We start from the raw sequence: 19,366 nt of genomic DNA on the forward strand, positions 1-19,366 counted from the left end.
CTGTAATAAAGCAAGGGGGGGGGGGGATACAAAGTATTTAAATGTTATAAATCAGCTCTAGATCTAAATACTCTGTTACTCTCCCTAGTATTGGGTAGCCTTTATTTCTGGCTGGTGTTTCTACTGTTTTAATCAAAAAACAACTCTCTGTTTGAAGTTCTGCCCTAGGGAATAAGTTTTAGGACAATTAAAACTCAGTTTTTATCCAAAAGCTATAACTAAACTTAACGCTAATTGAGGTATCGCTATTAAGGATGAATGGTGCAGTGAATGTCTTGCATGTGTGGTTTTTAATTTTGTGTATTTTGGTGTTGGTATTACAATTTCTGTCTCTTTTCATGTGTTTTTATAGTGACTTAGAGGCTCTTTTATATTTATTTATTCACCCGTTTTGCACTTTTGCTGATGTTTGCACTGATAGGACTGCATCTAACTCTGTTGTACATGTACAATGACAATAACGACTATTTTATTCTATAAGTATATAGAGGGCAGATACTCGAATGAAAGTCATTATTACAGTTAACCGTTTCTGTCCCTTCCCACTGAACCTGACAACACATTAAATGCAAGATCTTTATCTTGTACTCACTGGTTTTTATTGTTTGAAAAAAATCCCCTTGTTCCCAAACTGCTTTTTGAAGGTAAAGAGTATGTACTGACTAAATAAAATAGAGGCGTTCCTAGTTTTTGATAACATAGTGTATTTGGCCATTACCAAACTGCTCTTCCTGTGTGGGTGAGGACTTAAGGTTGCCCTCTGCGATGTAGACAGGGAAACTGGAGCATTCTAGGAAGAGCTGACAGGCAGCAGTGAAAGCAGCGACACATTCTTTCTTGACCAGCCCTGATCCTGACTCCATGTAATCAGTGTGCTGGGAGCCCTCTGAAACCAGGGGTCCCAAGTGCATAACCTCGCCTTTTTCACCCTCAGCTTTGTCCACTTGCCCAGGGATAATGTACAAGGTGATAAGTCGGGAGAGAAACTGTTGGAAATGCTCTAAGCAGCACTGCATGACTGGTTTGTCCAGAGGCTTGGTCTGAGATGGGCCTGAGGAGCGGTGGCCTGATTTGACCGCTGGAAGGGGATGAGGGGTTTGCTCAGAGTCGTCCGGGCCATCTCCCTGGTACTGGACGAAGTCTGTAAAGCCACTTTCTGAGGAGCGACTGCTTGGAGGGTTTTCCCCATCCTCAAACACCTCCCCACCGCCAGGTAGCTCCAGAGTAGCAGACAAAGCCTGCTGGAGGACAGAGAAGGATACGTGATGAAGGAAGAGAAAAGGGGTGTTGATCAGTACGCTGAAAATATAGCAAGCTAGGAAAATTCCAAGTGCAGATCCTGTTTATTCCCACAGAGCATTTGTGACCATAATATTCTCTACCTTGTTTTGTAAATAGTTTTATGACTATGACCTCATCTCTTTTTTCTAGCGGTCTGGAGATAAGTGTTATGTTGGATAAATGTATCCCTGTCCTGCATGATTTAATGTCTGGTTTCCTTCCACCCACACAGGTGTTTTCAATTACCCCAGCTGATTAGACCTTTAGTGAGGTTAAAGGTGGGGGAGCTATACTGGGAAATACATGAAGCTGCCAAACTCTATTTACTAATAACAATGACAAAGGTGCAACAACACTGGCAGGAGAGATAGGAAGATGTAAATCGTAGTTTGTACACACCCACACAGCTCTGTGTAGGGGAAATACAAGTGAGACACTTGTGTGGGCGGATAAAAAAAACTTTCAATGCCCAATCAAAGACATTTTTACAGAAAGCATTCTGACTTCATAAAACACATGTGTTACTAATAGGGATGGGCATGATTACTCGACGATCAATAATTGATTATTCTAAGATTTATTTATTTGAATAGGACAATGCACATTAATCAACATTTCTGTAAATGCGCCAGTGTTAGCCAGTCTGCTAATTTTCAACTGAAATCCTAGAATTTCATCGATCATGTTAATTTGTTATCAATTAAACTAATACTGGTTGCGTTGCGTAGTGTGAGTCTTGAAGCAATGAAATTAATTTCACAGTGTGGCAGCAACCCAGGGGCAATATTTGACTCCATACTCAGTGACCTGGCTGCGAGTTTCCGTTTTGATTTCAAAAGTAATCATGAAGAGGACACGGCCAGGTGTGGCGTGGGACCATTTTGATTTTTTTTAAAAAGACTTAGTTACATGCAAACACGGAGATGCTGAGTATAAGTACAACACGGCCACGACTCAAATGATGTAGCCTACCACTAAACAAAGTGCACCCGACCCTGGTTAATGTCGGTGGCGGCCGCGGTGCATCCTGCTCTGTCTCAACCTAGCATCAACTCGGCGTTAGCACGGAGGAGCTGCGATGCACAACGAGCAGAGAAAATGACCCAAAGGACCTGCAAGTTCATTGACATGGATATTGGAACCACCATATCACATTTCGTCACGACGTACCATCACCAGACTGGTAGAAATTCACTACGAAGAACGGAATAAGGTTCCCCGGGCTGGCCAGGTTAGCGCGGAGGTACCTGTGCATCCCGGCAACGCGGCTGTTTTGGGCGGCTGGACTGACGGTCACCAGGTAGCGGTTGCGTCTGACCCCAGATCATGTCAACATGCTTATCTTTCTCAACAAACATCAGTAGACTGGTTACTGGTTATTTTTTATTAGGCTTTGTCTGTGCCTTGGATAGTTGTGAGTTACATTTTGACAAAACCTGTCAGCTCTAAGTATTATTATGTTTTTGGTTAAGTTATTATTTAACATAATTCTTTTTATTTATTATTTTGGAACAAACGAGGGACTCTGTTTAAGAACGCCGGCTCGCAGCTGCAGGTTCTGCTGCTTCAGAGCACCGCAGCACATATATCTATAATCTATATCTATAATCTATATCTATAACCTCCAGTTTAACTGCCACAAGTTGTTCTTCTTGTAATTAAGATCTCATCGAGGAAAAACAAACTGTATTTTTGTATTTTCATTGCATTTTTTATTTATAAAAAGTTAAATAATTAATTTTAATATAAAAATATTAATGATTAATCGATAGTCGATCGTGATGATCGACTAAGAAATGTAATCGAATGCCCATCCCTAGTAACTAATAACCCTAATATTATATATATATATATATATATATATATATATATATATATATAAAAGGTCAAATGATCCAACAAACAGCTAGCCAACAAGATCTAAATCACAGGATTGCAACCTGCCGACATAACAACGATAACAACTATATCTCATTTATTAAGGTGTTCTGATGCAATTATAATCAGAAAAACATATGCTTAATTTTAATCTAGAAGTGAAATATTTATATGTGCTGTGTATGACCACAGATGGGTTGGGCAAACAACATTATCTAATGTGAGAAAATATAAATTTGTCTACCGCCAGAGATGTTGCCTTACTGTTTGTACCGACAAATCTATCCCTTTTATTTACAGGATTTTCCAGGTTCCTTAAAATGTGATGATTTAATTCTGTCAAACACAGAAATTCACATTTAGAATTTAACCTTGAAACATAATTAGACAGATACTGGGATATATACCCATGGATATACCTGTAATTTATTCAGTCAAACTGTGTAATATATTCAGTAAATGTGTGCCTAACTAGTGGAGGTCTCTAAACAGACACATTAACCTCATCACTGCACTGTTCTGTACACTGGTCAATATACAGTGAGGAAAATAAGTATTTGAACACCCTGCTATTTTGCAAGTTCTCCCACTTGGAAATCATGGAGGGGTCTGAAATTGTCATCGTAGGTGCATGTCCACTGTGAGAGACATAATCTAAAAAAAAACAAATCCAGAAATCACAATGTATGATTTTTTAACTATTTATTTGTATGATACAGCTGCAAATAAGTATTTGAACACCTGTCTATCAGCTAGAATTCTGACCCTCAAAGACCTGTTAGTCTGCCTTTAAAATGTCCACCTCCACTCCATTTATTATCCTAAATTAGATGCACCTGTTTGAGGTCATTAGCTGCATAAAGACACCTGTCCACCCCATACAATCAGTAAGAATCCAACTACTAACATGGCCAAGACCAAAGAGCTATCCAAAGACACTAGAGATCAGACTGTTACTCATCATTAATAGAAGAAAACAAGAACAACCCAAGGCTTCTTTTCAGCACTGTAGCCAGGCTGACAGATAGTCACAGCTCTACTGAGCCATCTATTCCTCTAGCTCTGAGTAGTGATGACTTCATGAGCTTCTTTAATGATAAAATTATAACAATTAGAGATAAAATTCATCACCTTTTGCCCTCAACTTCTAATGGTTCACCTTTCAACGCAGGACTGCTAGAAAGAACGACTAGACCTGACATATACTTAGACAGTTTTTATCCTATAGACCTTCAACAACTAATGGTAAAGGTATCTTCAGCAAAGCCATCTACCGGTCTCTTAGACCCCATCCCAACGAGGCTACTCAAAGAAGCGTTACCCGTGGTAAACACTTCATTACTAGATATGATCAATATGTCTCTATTAACAGGTCATGTACCGCAGTCATTTAAAATTGCTGTGATAAAACCTCTTCTGAAAAAACCCACCCTAGATCCTGAGGTCTTAGCAAACTATAGACCTATATCTAACCTTCCCTTTCTATCCAAGATCCTTGAGAAAGTAGTTGCTAATCAGTTATGTGATTTTCTCCATAGCAACAGCTTATTTGAAGACTTTCAATCAGGATTTAGAAAGCATCATAGCACAGAGATGGCACTGGTGAAAATTACTAATTTTAACTGCTGCAGACAAAGGACTTGTCTCCATACTTGTTTTATTAGATCTTAGTGCTGCTTTTGACACTATTGACCATACAATCCTGTTACAGAGATTAGAACACTTAGTCGGAATTAAAGGAATTGCACTAAGCTGGTTTAAGTCTTATTTTTCTGATCGATCTCGATTTGTTAATGTTAATGATAAATCCTCTAAGTACGCAAAAGTTAAACATGGCGTTCCACAAGGCTCAGTGCTTGGACCAATTTTATTCTCCTTATATATGCTTCCTCTTGGTAATATCATTAGGAAACACTCAATTAACTATCACTGTTATGCGGACGACACCCAATTATACTTATCAATCAAACCAGACGAAACAAGTCAGTTAGCTAAACTTCAAGCATGTATTAAAGATATAAAATCCTGGATGACCTATAATTTTCTGATGTTAAACTGTAACAAAACTGAAGTTATTGTACTGGGACCTAAACACCTCCGAACTTCATTATCTAAAGATATAGCTACTCTGGATGGTGTCGTCCTGGCCTCCAGCCCTACTGTCAGAAATCTAGGAGTTATTTTTGATCAGGATATATCCTTTAACGCCCATCTAAAACAATCATCGAGAACAGCCTTTTTTCATCTTTGTAACATTGCCAAAATTAGGAATATCCTGTCTCAAAACGATGCTGAAAAACTAGTCCATGCATTCGTTACTTCCCGGCTGGACTATTGTAATTCCCTACGGCCAGGTTGCTCAAATAAGTCCGTTAAGACTTTCCAGCTGATCCAGAATGCTGCAGCACGTGTTCCGACGAGAACTAAGAAAAGAGATCATATTTCTCCTGTTTTAGCTTCTCTGCATTGGCTTCCTGTGAAATTCAGGATTGACTTTAAAGTCCTTCTCCTGACCTACAAAGCCCTAAATGGTCAAGCACCATCCTATCTAGAACAGCTCTTAGTACCTTATTGTCCCACTAGAGCACTGCGCTCCCAGAATGCAGAGTTACTGGTGGTTCCTAGAGTCTCTAAAAGTAGACTGGGAGCCAGAGCCTTCAGCTATCAGGCTCCTCTCCTGTGGAACCAGCTCCCAGTCTGGGTTAGGGGGGCAGACACCATCACCTCATTTAAGAATAAACTGAAAACTCTCCTCTTTGATAAAGCTTATAGTTAAGAAGTGAGGAGTTGCAGCATCCGCCTAACCCGGCCCACCTGCTTCTCTTTGTAGTCATCAGATTTATTGATCATATAATCAATAATATAGTGAGAGTAGAGGGAGGCAGGCCAGTACAGCCTCTCATCAATGTTTTCATTGGTTTCCTTTTGTATGCATCCTGTCCCAGAACTGCTTGTTACTAACCCACCCGTGCTCTGCAGCGCCACGTTTCATCCCGCAACGTCCTGCTGTGACATGAACTACAACGACTACCTTTAAAATTAACTGTTCCACTATCTTCAATGAGACTATTATCGCCATCACACCCCCAACCGGCCCCGTCAGACACCGCCTACTAAGAGTCTGGGTCTGCCGAGGTTTCTTACTAAAAGGGAGTTTTTCCTTGCCACTGTCGCAATAGCCACTGCTAATGCTTGCTCTTGAGGGAATTACTGTAATTGTTGGGGCTTTGTAAATTACAGAGTGTGGTCTAGACCTACTCTATCTGTAAAATGTCTCGAGATAACTCTGTTATGATTTGATACTATAAATAAAATTGAATTGAATTGAATACCTCCACAAGGCTGGAAAGAGCTACGGGGAAATTGCCAAGCAGCTTGGTGAAAAAAGCTCCACTGTTGGAGCAATCATTAGAAAATGGAAGAAGCTAAACATGACTGTCAATCTACCTCTGACTGGGGCTCCATGCAAGATCTCACCTCGTGGGGTCTCAATGATCCTAAGAAAGGTGAGAAATCAGCCCAGAACTACACGGGAGGAGCTGGTCAATGACCTGAAAAGAGCTGGGACCACCGTTTCCAAGGTTACTGTTGGTAATACACTAAGACGTCATGGTTTGAAATCATGCATGGCACGGAAGGTTCCCCTGCTTAAACCAGCACATGTCAAGGCCCGTCTTAAGTTTGCCAATGACCATTTGGATGATCCAGAGGAGTCATGGGAGAAAGTCATGTGGTCAGATGAGACCAAAATAGAACTTTTTGGTCATAATTCCACTAACCGTGTTTGGAGTAAGAAGAATGATGAGTACCATCCCAAGAACACCATCCCTACTGTGAAGCATGGGGGTGGTAGCATCATGCTTTGGGGGTGTTTTTCTGCACATGGGACAGGGCGACTGCACTGTATTAAGGAGAGGATGACCGGGGCCATGTATTGCGAGATTTTGGGGAACAACCTCCTTCCCTCAGTTAGAGCATTGAAGATGGGTTGAGGCTGGGTCTTCCAACATGACAATGACCCGAAGCACACAGCCAGGATAACCAAGGAGTGGCTCTGTAAGAAGCATATCAAGGTTCTGGCGTGGCCTAGCCAGTCTCCAGACCTAAACCCAATAGAGAATCTTTGGAGGGAGCTCAAACTCCGTGTTTCTCAGCGACAGCCCAGAAACCTGACTGATCTAGAGAAGATCTGTGTGGAGGAGTGGGCCAAAATCCCTCCTGCAGTGTGTGCAAACCTGGTGAAAAACTACAGGAAACGTTTGACCTCTGTACTTGCAAACAAAGGCTACTGTACCAAATATTAACATTGTTTTTCTCAGGTGTTCAAATACTTATTTGCAGCTGTATCATACAAATAAATAGTTACAAAATCATACATTGTGATTTCTGTTGGGTTTGACCTGAGGGACGTGTGTAGACTGAGCTGTACACCAGGCTGAGAGATGTAGCTTCTTACAACCGTTTGTAACAGTCAGCCTTTGGGAGCCTGAGGGCTTCCTGGGATGCATTTTGATTGAATCAGTATGCACATTCTGGAGCCTGGACTCAGATGGCATGTTAGATAGCACATTTGCTATATGTCCCTCAGGGTGGGGGGGGGGGTTTAAGTATTCAGTGGATGTACAGTATGTGGAATGTTTCCACTCTGATGGATATGGCTCACCCAGGAGGCATCGGAGGCTAGTCTACTCCTCTTCTCCCTCAGAGAGAAAAGGCGAGCTGGGCTCAGCTGTAGGTTAACCATCTTCTGTCTTTCTACTTGTCCTCTCTTCTGCCCCTCAGGGGTCTACCTCACTCTATCTAGCTATCCATCTCCAGGCATGGGACTGATTGAGTGAACTTTTAATCATGCCTCACTGAGCTCTCAAACACTTAAACAACCTGGTTGCTGGACAGGGACCAGGAGGAACAGGACAGCCAAACGAAGCATTTGTTCTGAACAAGTCTTCAAATGCCTTGTGTCGGGGGAGAGTGGGATAGCAGGGCCAGTCGTGGGACCTCCCAGCCAACTGCAGCACAGGGCAGGGGATGGCAGGAGCCAACTAGAGCCGGAAGGGGCCCTGTTCAGGGACCAGGGCACACCATCAGAGCCTGAACTGATGGAATTTTGGGCAGTAACTTGTAGGAGAAGTGGGTCAAGTGGGTCAAAATGGGATTTGTTCTGACTGGGGCAGCAACAGGGCCTATGCTTTTATCCAAAGACTTTCAAAGGATCAGAGACAGAAGAGAATTAGCAGCTGCCAGTGTTTTTCAAAGCCAGAGATTGGCATAGCAGTGCCTTCACTTTTGTTTTGGTGCTTGTAAACAATTTTAATTTCGAACTGACCACCAAAGTGAACAGATACTCTGATCTTTTTGTAAATGAAGTGGCAGGACCCACATGATATTTAACACTTCCCAACTGATATTTGTTTCTGATAGAGAAGAGCAATCCCATTTAAATTTGATGGAACTTTTTAACAGTTTCCCTCACCCATTTGTCCTCCTTGTCCCTTGCTGGGTTTGAGCGATTGCCGTTGGAGTTGGAGCGGCCCTGAGCCTGGGGGCCCGGTGGCAGGGCCAGAGGGGACACCAGCGGGGGCTGCACTTTGCTGAGGATCTTGGAGCAGAGACGAAGGCAGTGGGTGAGCTCCCCGAGCCCCAGGGCCTGCAGGTGACAGGTCAGAGCCGCCACCATGCGCAACAGCAGCTGAGGAAGATGCTCTGTCTGGATCTCTATGTAGGTCTCCTGGAAATGTTGGAGAAAAAAAAGTGAAGTGAAGACTTAAGGTGAAGGGGTGGAGGAGTGGAGGGGTGCGATACTGGGTATCTGGAAGGAGGTGAACCTGATATCTTCAAAATGATCAATGTGATACAGTTTGCTTGATTAAATGTGAGAATTGTCTTCTTATCTCTGTCTTATCATACTCTGGTTGTAACCAGTGTATGATTATTTAACAAGTGACATGGCAGTAGTAACATCTAAAGATATTGAATACTAAAAATATCAATATTTAAAAACGCCTGTGTGAGACCATTTATCCAAAGACATCTCTCCCATCTTCTGTTTTCTTTTTGTATGTTGGCGGTTTCCTATTTAATTTTATGCAAACAAAAAATATATAGTTTTATCTTGTTTTTCCTTGAATAAAAAATTAAGGCTCTGCAGGCTTAGATCCAATTCAAGTATTTAATGATGACTTTATCATTAAAATAACTATATGTAACTTTTAAATGTTTCTGAAATGGTGTAATTTTTCATCCGATGACCATCAATGACCTGTAACAGCAAACGAGACAAACCGTGAAAACGCTATGTTTATATAGTTTTTATTAATGCCTCTGCCCAGGCCTAGTTTTTCCCGCAGTCACAAAATGATTTACAGTAGGTAGACGGCACTCCAGAGCGGGTCACAGATTTCGGCTGAACACCAGAAAAGCCTTTGTTATTTGATCCAGTCAGGTAAAAGGTAGCAGATTTCTTTATAAACGCCTATTTGTATTCTAATGTTATTTCAAAAGTTATCTGTTAGTGTCATGGCTGATACTGGGGCAGGGCCATCACAGGAAAAAAGGAAATTAAACGTTCATTCATAAAATAACTTTCCAATGCGCAATGTGGTTGTACGTCAGTAGCCGACATTAAATTACGTCAGCCTGCCATTAAGCCCCGTTTTTTATTAATTTTCAGTCCGTGTTTGTGTTGGCCTACTATTTTCTTTTCCCTTGTCCCCCTGTTCTTGTGTAAAGCGTCCATGGGTTTCATGAAATGCGCTATATTATTTATTGAGTTATTATTACATTGGTTGCTACAACAATCTCTTAATGCTTTGACTCGTGACACAGTGAGAGTGATACCCGGTTTAGCTCACAAGAAATCCAAAGTAGACTAACTTACCGTATGCTACACTGGAAATGCAAGATGCATCTGTAACATATTCTCTTATTGTAAATGAATGATTTTCTGTCTGAGCAAAACATTCATTGCAAGTATATGACCTCCCGGTAATGCTAACTCAGTAATACAGCACCGTAAAGAAAAGACCTTTACAACAGCAGGTGTGGTAAAAACACTACTGCTTTTGTCCAAAGCCGCTGCTAGAATCAACACAAACTGAAAGTTACTTACTGTATAACCACTTTAAATATATTGGACCTATGGACCTAAATGTACAGACCTTTCTCTACATCTTAGCCTTGTGTTGTGAGCATGGTGATCTTCTCATCAGTTTTTTTTTTTTGTTGTGGAACAAGTATTTTGACTCAACAAGCAAAACACATTTTTATAGATGAGCAAAAAAGAACAACCAAATTATAAAATGAGCATTATACCACGAGGTATATTAGAAGAGTCATATTTCTTAAAAATATGTGAGCAGTGCAAAAGCATATAACGACATGCGTGCTTTAAAAAAAGCACATACACACTGGGCGGAGATTTCATTTTCACAAGATTCACACCAAACAGCCAGGGTAAGTTGTTCACCACATGTAATGACTGTTAGAATCCCACTTCTTCCTCTGGATCATTTTTGGCAATAAAATATGACAGCCACTCAGTCATTCTGAAATGATCACTCAAAGCAGGGTGGGAACAAAGATGGCCTGAGGGGTGTTGGCAGGACGTTGCAGAAATGTTATCATAGCCTCAGTGAAGCAGGGTGAGGTGAAAAAGCAGGAAAGAGTAGTACTTTACCTGGCAGATTACCCTCATGCTTCTAGTAGGCTTAAGGAGAAAGAGCAGATAGTTTGAACAGACAGGAGCAAGCACACCACAGGCCACACTTGGTTTGCTCACAAACTCACAGAACACAAGGTTCTCTTACACACACACACACACACACACACACACACACACACACACACACACACACACACACACACACACACACACACACACACACACACACACACACACACACACACACACACACACACACACACACACACACACACACACACACACACTATTCAGATTGGAAATCCTGTACAAACAAGCCTATTTCTATGAGGATGCAAACAATATGGCAGGGAAACTAAGCACAGACATTTTTTAACCCATATAGACTGCACACATACACACAAAGACACAGAAGAGAGAGGAGGGGCACACACACACCCTACTGGTGGCCGTAAAACATTCCAGAATTGGATTTTTAAAAGGAGTTGTGTGAGCCAAGAGGGAGAGAGAAACTGAGAATGACATGGAAAGCCCAAGCAGGGGCAGGACGCAAGGGACTGTAGACGAGGGAAGAGAAAGAATGTGGCAAAGAGATATATAAACAAAGAAGAGACAATTTGAGGAAATAGAAGTCTATAGGAACGGCAATGAAAACATGACAGGATAGGGAAAAAGACTGAATAATGCCAAAGACAAAAAAGAACGGAAATTAAAAATTTTGCAAAAACAGCAACAGCATGAAAGTGCGAAGGGAAAAAGAATGAATGAAATAAATACAGTACAGGCCAAAAGTTTGGACACAACTTCTCATTCAATGAGTTTCCTTTATTTTCATGACTATTTACATTGTAGATTCTCACTGAAGGCATTAAAACTATGAATGAACACATATGGAATTATGTACTTAACAAAAAAGTGTGAAATAACTGAAAACATGTCTTATATTTTAGATTCTTCAAAGTAGCCACCCTTTGCTTTTTTGATAGTTCCGCAAACCCTTGCTGTTCTCTCAATGAGCTTCATGAGGTAGTCACCTGAAATGGTTTTACCTTCACAGGTGTGCCTTGTCAGGGTTAATTAGTGGAATTTTTTCCCTTATTAATGGGGTTGGGACCATCAGTTGTGTTGTGCAGAAGTCAGGTTGATACACAGCCGACAGCCCTTTTGGACAACAGTTAGATTTCATATTATGGCAAGAACCAATCAGTTAAGTAAAGAGAAACGAGTGGCCATCATTACTTTAACAAATGAAGGTCAGTCAGTCCGGAAAATTGCGAAAACTTTGAATGTGTCCAAGTGCAGTCGCAAAAACCATCAAGTGCTACAACGAAACTGGCTCACATGAGGACCGCCCCAGGAAAGGAAGACCAAGAGTCACCTCTGCTGCTGAGGATAAGTTCATCTGAGTCACCAGCCTCAGAAATCACAAGTTAACAGCAGCTCAGATTAGAGAGCAGATGAATGCCACACAGAGTTCTAGCAGCAGACCCATCTCTAGAACAACTGTTAAGAGGAGACTGCACGAATCAGGCCTTCATGGTCAAATAGCTGCTAGGAAACCACTGCTAAGGAGAGGCAACAAGCAGAAGAGATTTGTTTGGGCCAAGAAACACAAGGAATGGACATTAGACCAGTGGGAATCTGTGCTTTGGTCTGATGAGTCCAAATTTGAGATCTTTGGTTCCGACCGCCGTGTCTTTGTGCGACGCAGAAAAGGTGAACGGATGGATTCTACATGCCTGGTTCCCACCGTGAAGCACGGAGGAGGAGGTGTGATGGTGTGGGGGTGCTTTGCTGGTGACACTGTTGGGGATTTATTCAAAATTGAAGGCATACTGAACCAGCATGGCTACCACAGCATCCTGCAGCGACATGCCATCCCATCCGGTTTGCGTTTAGTTGGACCATCATTTATTTTTCAACAGGACAATGACCCCAAACACACCTCCAGGCTGTGTAAGGGCTATTTGACCAAGAAGGAGAGTGATGGAGTGCTGCGCCAGATGACCTGGCCTCCACAGTCACCGGACCTGAACCCAATCGAGATGGTTTGGGGTGAGCTGGACCGCAGAGTGAAGGCAAAAGGGCCAACAAGTGCTAACATCTCTGGGAACTCCTTCAAGACTGTTGGAAAACCATTTCAGGTGACGTCTTGAAGCTCATCAAGAGAATGCCAAGAGTGTGCAAAGCAGTAATCAGAGCAAAGGGTGGCTACTTTAAAGAATCTAAAATATAAGACATGTTTTCAGTTATTTCACACTTTTTTGTTAAGTACATAATTCCATATGTGTTCATAGTTTTGATGCCTTCAGTGAGAATCTACAATGTAAATAGTCATGAAAATAAAGGAAACGCATTGAATGAGAAGGTGTGTCCAAACTTTTGGCCTGTACTGTAGATATAAGACATTAATAGTAAAAGAAAGTGATGGCGGAATAAAAGGAAAGACAGAAAGTGGAAGAATAAGAAAATGGGCAATAGACATATAGAAAAACAAAGACAAAGGTAGAAAAAGACAGGAAGAAACAGACAGACAGACAGACGTATGGATAGACAGAGAAAGAAAAAGACAGACAGACAGAGAGAGAGAGAGAGAGAGAGAGAGAGAGAGAGAGAGAGAGAGAAGAGTCTCACCAGGGAAACAATATCCAGCAAGAAATTGACCAGACAAAGAAAGAGACAGACAAAGAGACAGACAAACAGACAGACAGACAGACAAAGAAAGAAAGAGACAGACAGACAGACAAAGAAAGAAAGAAAGAGACAGACAGATAGACAGACAGACAAAGAAAGAGACAGACATACAGACAAAGAAAGAGAGACAGACATACAGACAAAGAAAGAGACAGAGAGACAGACGGACAGTCAAACAGAGAAAGATAGAAAGAAAGAAGTCTCACCAGCGAAACAATATCCAGCAGGAAATCGACCAGCTGACAGAACTCCACCAATGAGAGCCCTGGATGGTCTAATCTCCCAGCATGCCGTGGTGCACGTGTGCTGCTGTTCTCGGTCCTCCTGCAACAGAGCCGTAGCGTAGATTATTTTGAGTAAGGTATGATGGTTGGCAGTAAACTATAGGTGTAATGGTGGTGGGACACACATTAGGCCCCTGGCACCAGCTGAGCAATGTTTCAACACAACAGCATACTGTAACTGGCAATTTCCACCGGCTGCGGCTGTGGATCCGCGGTGGAGTCAATAAGTTTCCATTAAAGTCAGTGGGTGTGTTTCCACTGACTGCACAACGGCTGGGTTCCGACTCCGTCCCAGCTCTGGTGGTCCGCAGCCCTCCGGAGCAGATACACAGAGCTTCTATTTTTGCCGGACACCGGAGAGCTCCGCAGCAATTCAGCACACGGCAGATAGTGCGGGACAGGAAGTCAAGCACAGAAACAAAATAAAACATCCGGTTAATTTTCAAAATAAAATACAGCCTGCTCTCGGCGGATCATATTTCCCTGCACTACACCTTGAAAACACAGCACAGAGTCGTTTCCCCTCTACTCCTCTGGATGGAAACTAACTGTTGTTGGTTTTGTGGTTCTATTCTACGTGAATTCGCGAGATGTCGTGGGTCCTCGTGACTACAGCTGTCAGTCATGGCCGCAGCCGTTCCGCAACAAATCCGGACCTGGTGGGTGTTGACGGACGGCGGAGCACGGAGTCGGCATGCAGCAGAGCCGTTCCGCAGCCTTTCCACAACCGGTGGAAATTAGGAGTAACAGGAGTATCACACCAGTGGCCTCCTTTGGCTCTTTCTAAAGACAAAAGCTCAGCAGGAAAATGCTTCACTATCTCCAAATGGCTCCAGAAACATGACAGCAACTTTAGTTTCCCCCAGATTTCACCCTTAACTCGCAGTGTGTCTGATACGAGCTATCCTCATGCGGTGGCAACTTGATTGTTTATGCACACATGGATTTTAACATACAAACCTGCAGCACTCCTCAAACCAACGAGCAATGTAGTCCCACATGTAGTACGGCTCAAACGAGTTGAACAGGAGATTGGCTGTTTTAATCAGTTCTGCCGTCTTCTTGTTCTCTCGTAGTTTACTAAGAAAGAAGGTAAATTAGCATCATGCTATTCATGGTTTGTATGGATGAACAAAAACATCCATTAGAATGCAAGCCATGATTTAAGTTATTTATAATGTAAAAATATCAAATGTTTTGCAATTTACAAGCCAACATTTACAACACTTGAATGTAAAATGTAAACATTTGACATCTATGGCCTTTGACCGCATATTTCACACAAAAATTCAAACTATTGTATTTGGCCATCATGGGGTTCATTTAAGTTTTATTATATGTATTGTCTAAACAGCGCAGATGGGCAAGTGGTGGACTGGACTGACCTGCTGAGGTGTGTGTGGTCTTTACTGAATGGGCTCTGGTTTTGGAGGTCTAACTCTGTTCGGCACTGTGTGTGTAGAGTCCGAAACACCTCGATCAGAACATCCTCGAGGATTGCTGGACCTGGAGACACCCATACAGATCCGAGAGGTGATATTCACAGTGGGCAAATTACATTTAGTTTGTGTGAAAGGCTGCTTGTATGATGGCTATCGTTTTTCACGCATTTACAACACTAAGACTGTTGGTACATATTGATAGACTGGTTACCAAGTTCCGGTTTGTCGAGTAGACTGATGAGGATGCGAAATGGCTTGAGGTCGTGCATGAGGATGCTCTCCTCTTCCCCGCCTCGGGCCTTGCCCTGCAAGATTCCCACCATTGCCTGACAACACACAAACACACACCTCTATTACAGTAAAATATCAGAAAATATCTGCAAACTCCAGAGCCACTTTTGACACAGCAGAGGGCACATTTATATTTTTTGTAGTTTTTTCTATCTTCATTAAAAAAAATTTGCCTATAATATTTGGCAGAATATTTGTATTCATATTTGCATTGAACCCCCTTCCATTTTCTCTTTTTTGTGTGCCTTTCACGCTTCGTCTGCCACATAATGGTGTGAAGCCAGGAACAGGCGGTCTCTGTAGTACCAACCTTCTCCCAATGGAGGGAGCTCCAATAAATAGAGCAGAAAAAAAATACAACAAAAACACTTCCAAAAAACTAAACTCCACCTCCTGGTCGCTCTGTTCCAACCCCTGGAGTACCAGAGTTCATCACATGCCAGGAGGGCACAGGCTGTTTGGAGTGTAACAGGACAGATTACACAAGCGTGTTTGTGTGTGTGTAAAAGTCTTTGGTAGAACTGGGAACGGTTTTCAAAAGGACAGGCTACTGGGAATAAAAGAAGTGAGCGGGACATACTCAAACCCCAGAGAGGATGTGGGAGGTTTGGGAGGAGAAGGATTAAAAGGAATGGATAAATTGTATGGCAGACAAAAGAGGGCCACATCTGCCAAAATAAAGACAGACCCCAACCAACACACACACACACACACACACACACACACACACACACACACACACACACACACACACACACACACACACACACACACACACACACACACACACACACACACACACACACACACACACACACACACACACACACACACACACACACACACACACACTCTTCCCCACCCTACACATCTTACATCTCAGAAGAAATGATTTGGGGATTTCTTTTGGAAGCTAATTTTACACATATAAAACCATTTTTCTCTGATGACCTTTTTGCAATTAGCCATGGAACCTCACCTGGACTAGCATGTCTTTAGAGAAAGTGTTGAAGTAGTGGCTGGCGTGCTCCTCTGGGTTGCTCTGCCGAGTGCTGCGGGGGCCTATCACCACCCCGTTGTTGTCAAAGCCTTCAAAAAACAAAGACATGGAGTTACAATCGCATAGAAACGCAGATGCATACATGCATTCAAGCACAAAGCAAGAGGCAAAGCACTTCAAATGGAGATGTTATTCTTATTGAGATAATCTGTCTGTATCTTCCTGTTAATCCTCTTCTTCTTGTTTCTTCTTTGTAACGTCCTAATAACTGTTCCCAACATCACTTAGATTTCAGCCATGGTACAATAAAGCACATACTGCACTATTTCACACTATAAGAAGAACCCTAGCCAGATTCAGAGTGGTAGGGCCTGCCAATCATCAATATCATTGTGCCAGCCATATAGCTGGAGCTGGCCACGAGATAATTTACTCTATCCCATTCAGTGGGCGAAATAAACCCTCTCAATGGCCCGGAATCAGGCTTACAACTGGAATTAGAGTCACAATGTACTGTACATCCTAACTCAAAACCCTCACCTTCAATCCACTTTTTATTTGTTCCTAATCACATACTAATCTGCCATAATCAATTGTTCCAATGCTTTGGTGAAGAGCGTAAGCTTGATACAGTCAGTGCCCATCCTAAGCCTTGTCAACACTTACCAGCATGTTCATCCGCCGTGAGTTGCAAACAAGAGAAAATAAAGTAAGACAATGGCACAGCAGATACATGCCTACTGTATGTTCTACAGAAGTATTACCAGACATTTTTGGACTTCCCCAAATGAAGGTCCCCTTATCTTATAAAGTATCTCTCTAAATTCTACCAGGGAACCCTGGGAAATCTGAATGTCAGTGTTCTGTGTGTGTACTTCGCACCCAGCAGCCAGGCGTAGAGTCTTCGGTTGAGGGACATGTCTCTTCTCAAAACCACATGCAAAGCTGCTGACAGGATCCGGATCATGTCAGGGCGAGTCGCCTGAACACAACAGAACATTTGTAACGGTTTCACACACACACACACACACACACACACACACACACACACACACACACACACACACACACACACACACACACACACACACACACACACACACACACACACACACACACACACACACACACACACACACACACACACACACACACACACACACACACACGAGTCACCACCATCTGAGTGGTCACATCATGATCACACACATGCAAATGCACAGAGAGAAAGACACACATCTGACATAACATAACAATGCCAATACTAGTACTAATACTACTTTGGTCTACTTCTAACTGTAAAGGGCCACCCACACCAAGAATGATAACTATAACGATAACTATAAATATAGATAGTTCTAAAAATCATTGTAACTCAAGTGGATGGCGGAGTCCACACCACAACTATAACGACAACGGCGAACGATATCCTTGGGATCACTTTCAGAGTGATTTGATGAACGATAGAAACACTGACAGCCAATCAAACTCCATCTGAATTTACAACGTAGCACGGCGGAGAGATGTGTTTCACACAGGGAGTGGCGTGACCAATTGCTACGGGGCTACGATAAAATAAAAAAAAAAAAAAAAAAAAAAATATATATATATATATATATATATATATATATATATATATATATATATATATATATATATATATATAAAAATATAATATAATATAACCATTTCTCGGTGTTTTGGGTGTTATTATCATACTGTCTGTGTTTTTGTTGTGGTGCTCTGCACAGATCTGACTGCCTGCTCTGATCCTCAGCTCTCTGGAGCTCTGAGCGACCACTGTAGCCTAGAGAAGGCAGCGGTGTACCTGCGCCACAGGGACAATTCACAAATAAAGGCTATAGGATATTACTACAGAGTACAGACATTCCTGTAATCTTACGTTGCAACGTCTGCTGTATACTATGTATTATTATCAGCTGGAGCGTGCAGTGTGTGCTTGTCTGACGCCACTGTTTACAAAACGTTATCGTTCAGCAGTGTGGATGCTCACATCGTTATAGCAGAGTTCAGTCACACAGCTGTCCTTACCTGGCTCATATGGAAGGGGAAGCAGAAGAGGATCAGGTCCAAGGTGCTCCTCTGCACCAACACACTGGAGTCCTGGACTGAGGTACTGACCGCCTCCACCTGGTGACAACAGAGACACACTGTTATTCAACCTACCTATGCACATTAAAAACATGTAAAACATTATACAACAACATTACACTGTTGTTAACCCATTTTAACCGACACAGTGATTCAAGTTAAACCTGTAATTGCAATTGATCTGAAAGAGCCAACACATTATCCTGCTTAACATCCTGAGTTAACATGTGTCATACACTACATTTTTATGATGTTGACATTTAAATATTTCATCTGATGAACTGGAAGGTGGCTTAGTAAATGTTGTCCCTCAGAGCCATCAGTGGAACCATCAGGTGTGCAAATTTTATGTTGGGGCATGCAATTCTGTCATAAAGTATCATCAACAAGGGATGTTTGTATTGTCATGTACGGTCTTGTACCATGAGCTCAATGTCACTGCCCATGACATAGAGCTGGTCCTCCATCGAGAGCTTGCGATTGAGGTGCAGCAGAACAAAGGTCACCCCAGGGAGACGCACAGCTGGGCTGGTCAGGATGCTGCCCCACAAGGCACTGTAGAAGGCCGACTGCTCCACGGCTGCAGCCACCTTCTCCAACAGGGTGTTGGTTCTATGAAAAACAGATGATACAGTGAACATGCTTATTACGTAGACACCCGCACTGACCTACCACAGTGGCATTGCAGAGCGATGCAGTCCATAAAGCAAAGAAAATTGGGGGA

General features: G+C 42.3%; 1 protein-coding gene across 3 annotated transcripts in view; it reads right to left on the bottom strand.

Moving 5' to 3' along the window:
- dop1a (DOP1 leucine zipper like protein A) overlaps positions 1-19,366 on the bottom strand; it is a 44,521-nt gene that overhangs the window by 16,753 nt on the left and 8,402 nt on the right. For 2 of the 3 annotated variants that reach the window (XR_003692744.1, XM_028579815.1), the window contains exons 5-14: positions 19,065-19,254; positions 18,583-18,681; positions 17,413-17,512; positions 16,510-16,619; positions 15,451-15,565; positions 15,183-15,303; positions 14,758-14,877; positions 13,720-13,837; positions 8,633-8,887; positions 719-1,241 (exon numbers count right to left, since the gene is read on the bottom strand). Coding sequence is in view for 2 of the 3 variants with exons in the window: in XM_028579815.1 (XP_028435616.1) it covers positions 719-1,241; positions 8,633-8,887; positions 13,720-13,837; positions 14,758-14,877; positions 15,183-15,303; positions 15,451-15,565; positions 16,510-16,619; positions 17,413-17,512; positions 18,583-18,681; positions 19,065-19,254 (1,751 nt within the window). In the remaining variant the exon portion in view is untranslated. The remainder of the gene's footprint in view (positions 1-718; positions 1,242-8,632; positions 8,888-13,719; positions 13,838-14,757; positions 14,878-15,182; positions 15,304-15,450; positions 15,566-16,509; positions 16,620-17,412; positions 17,513-18,582; positions 18,682-19,064; positions 19,255-19,366) is intronic. The other variant, XM_028579816.1, reaches the window with a different exon arrangement.

Source organism: Perca flavescens, chromosome 6 (assembly GCF_004354835.1).
Source record: "Perca flavescens isolate YP-PL-M2 chromosome 6, PFLA_1.0, whole genome shotgun sequence".
NCBI lineage: Eukaryota > Metazoa > Chordata > Actinopteri > Perciformes > Percidae > Perca > Perca flavescens.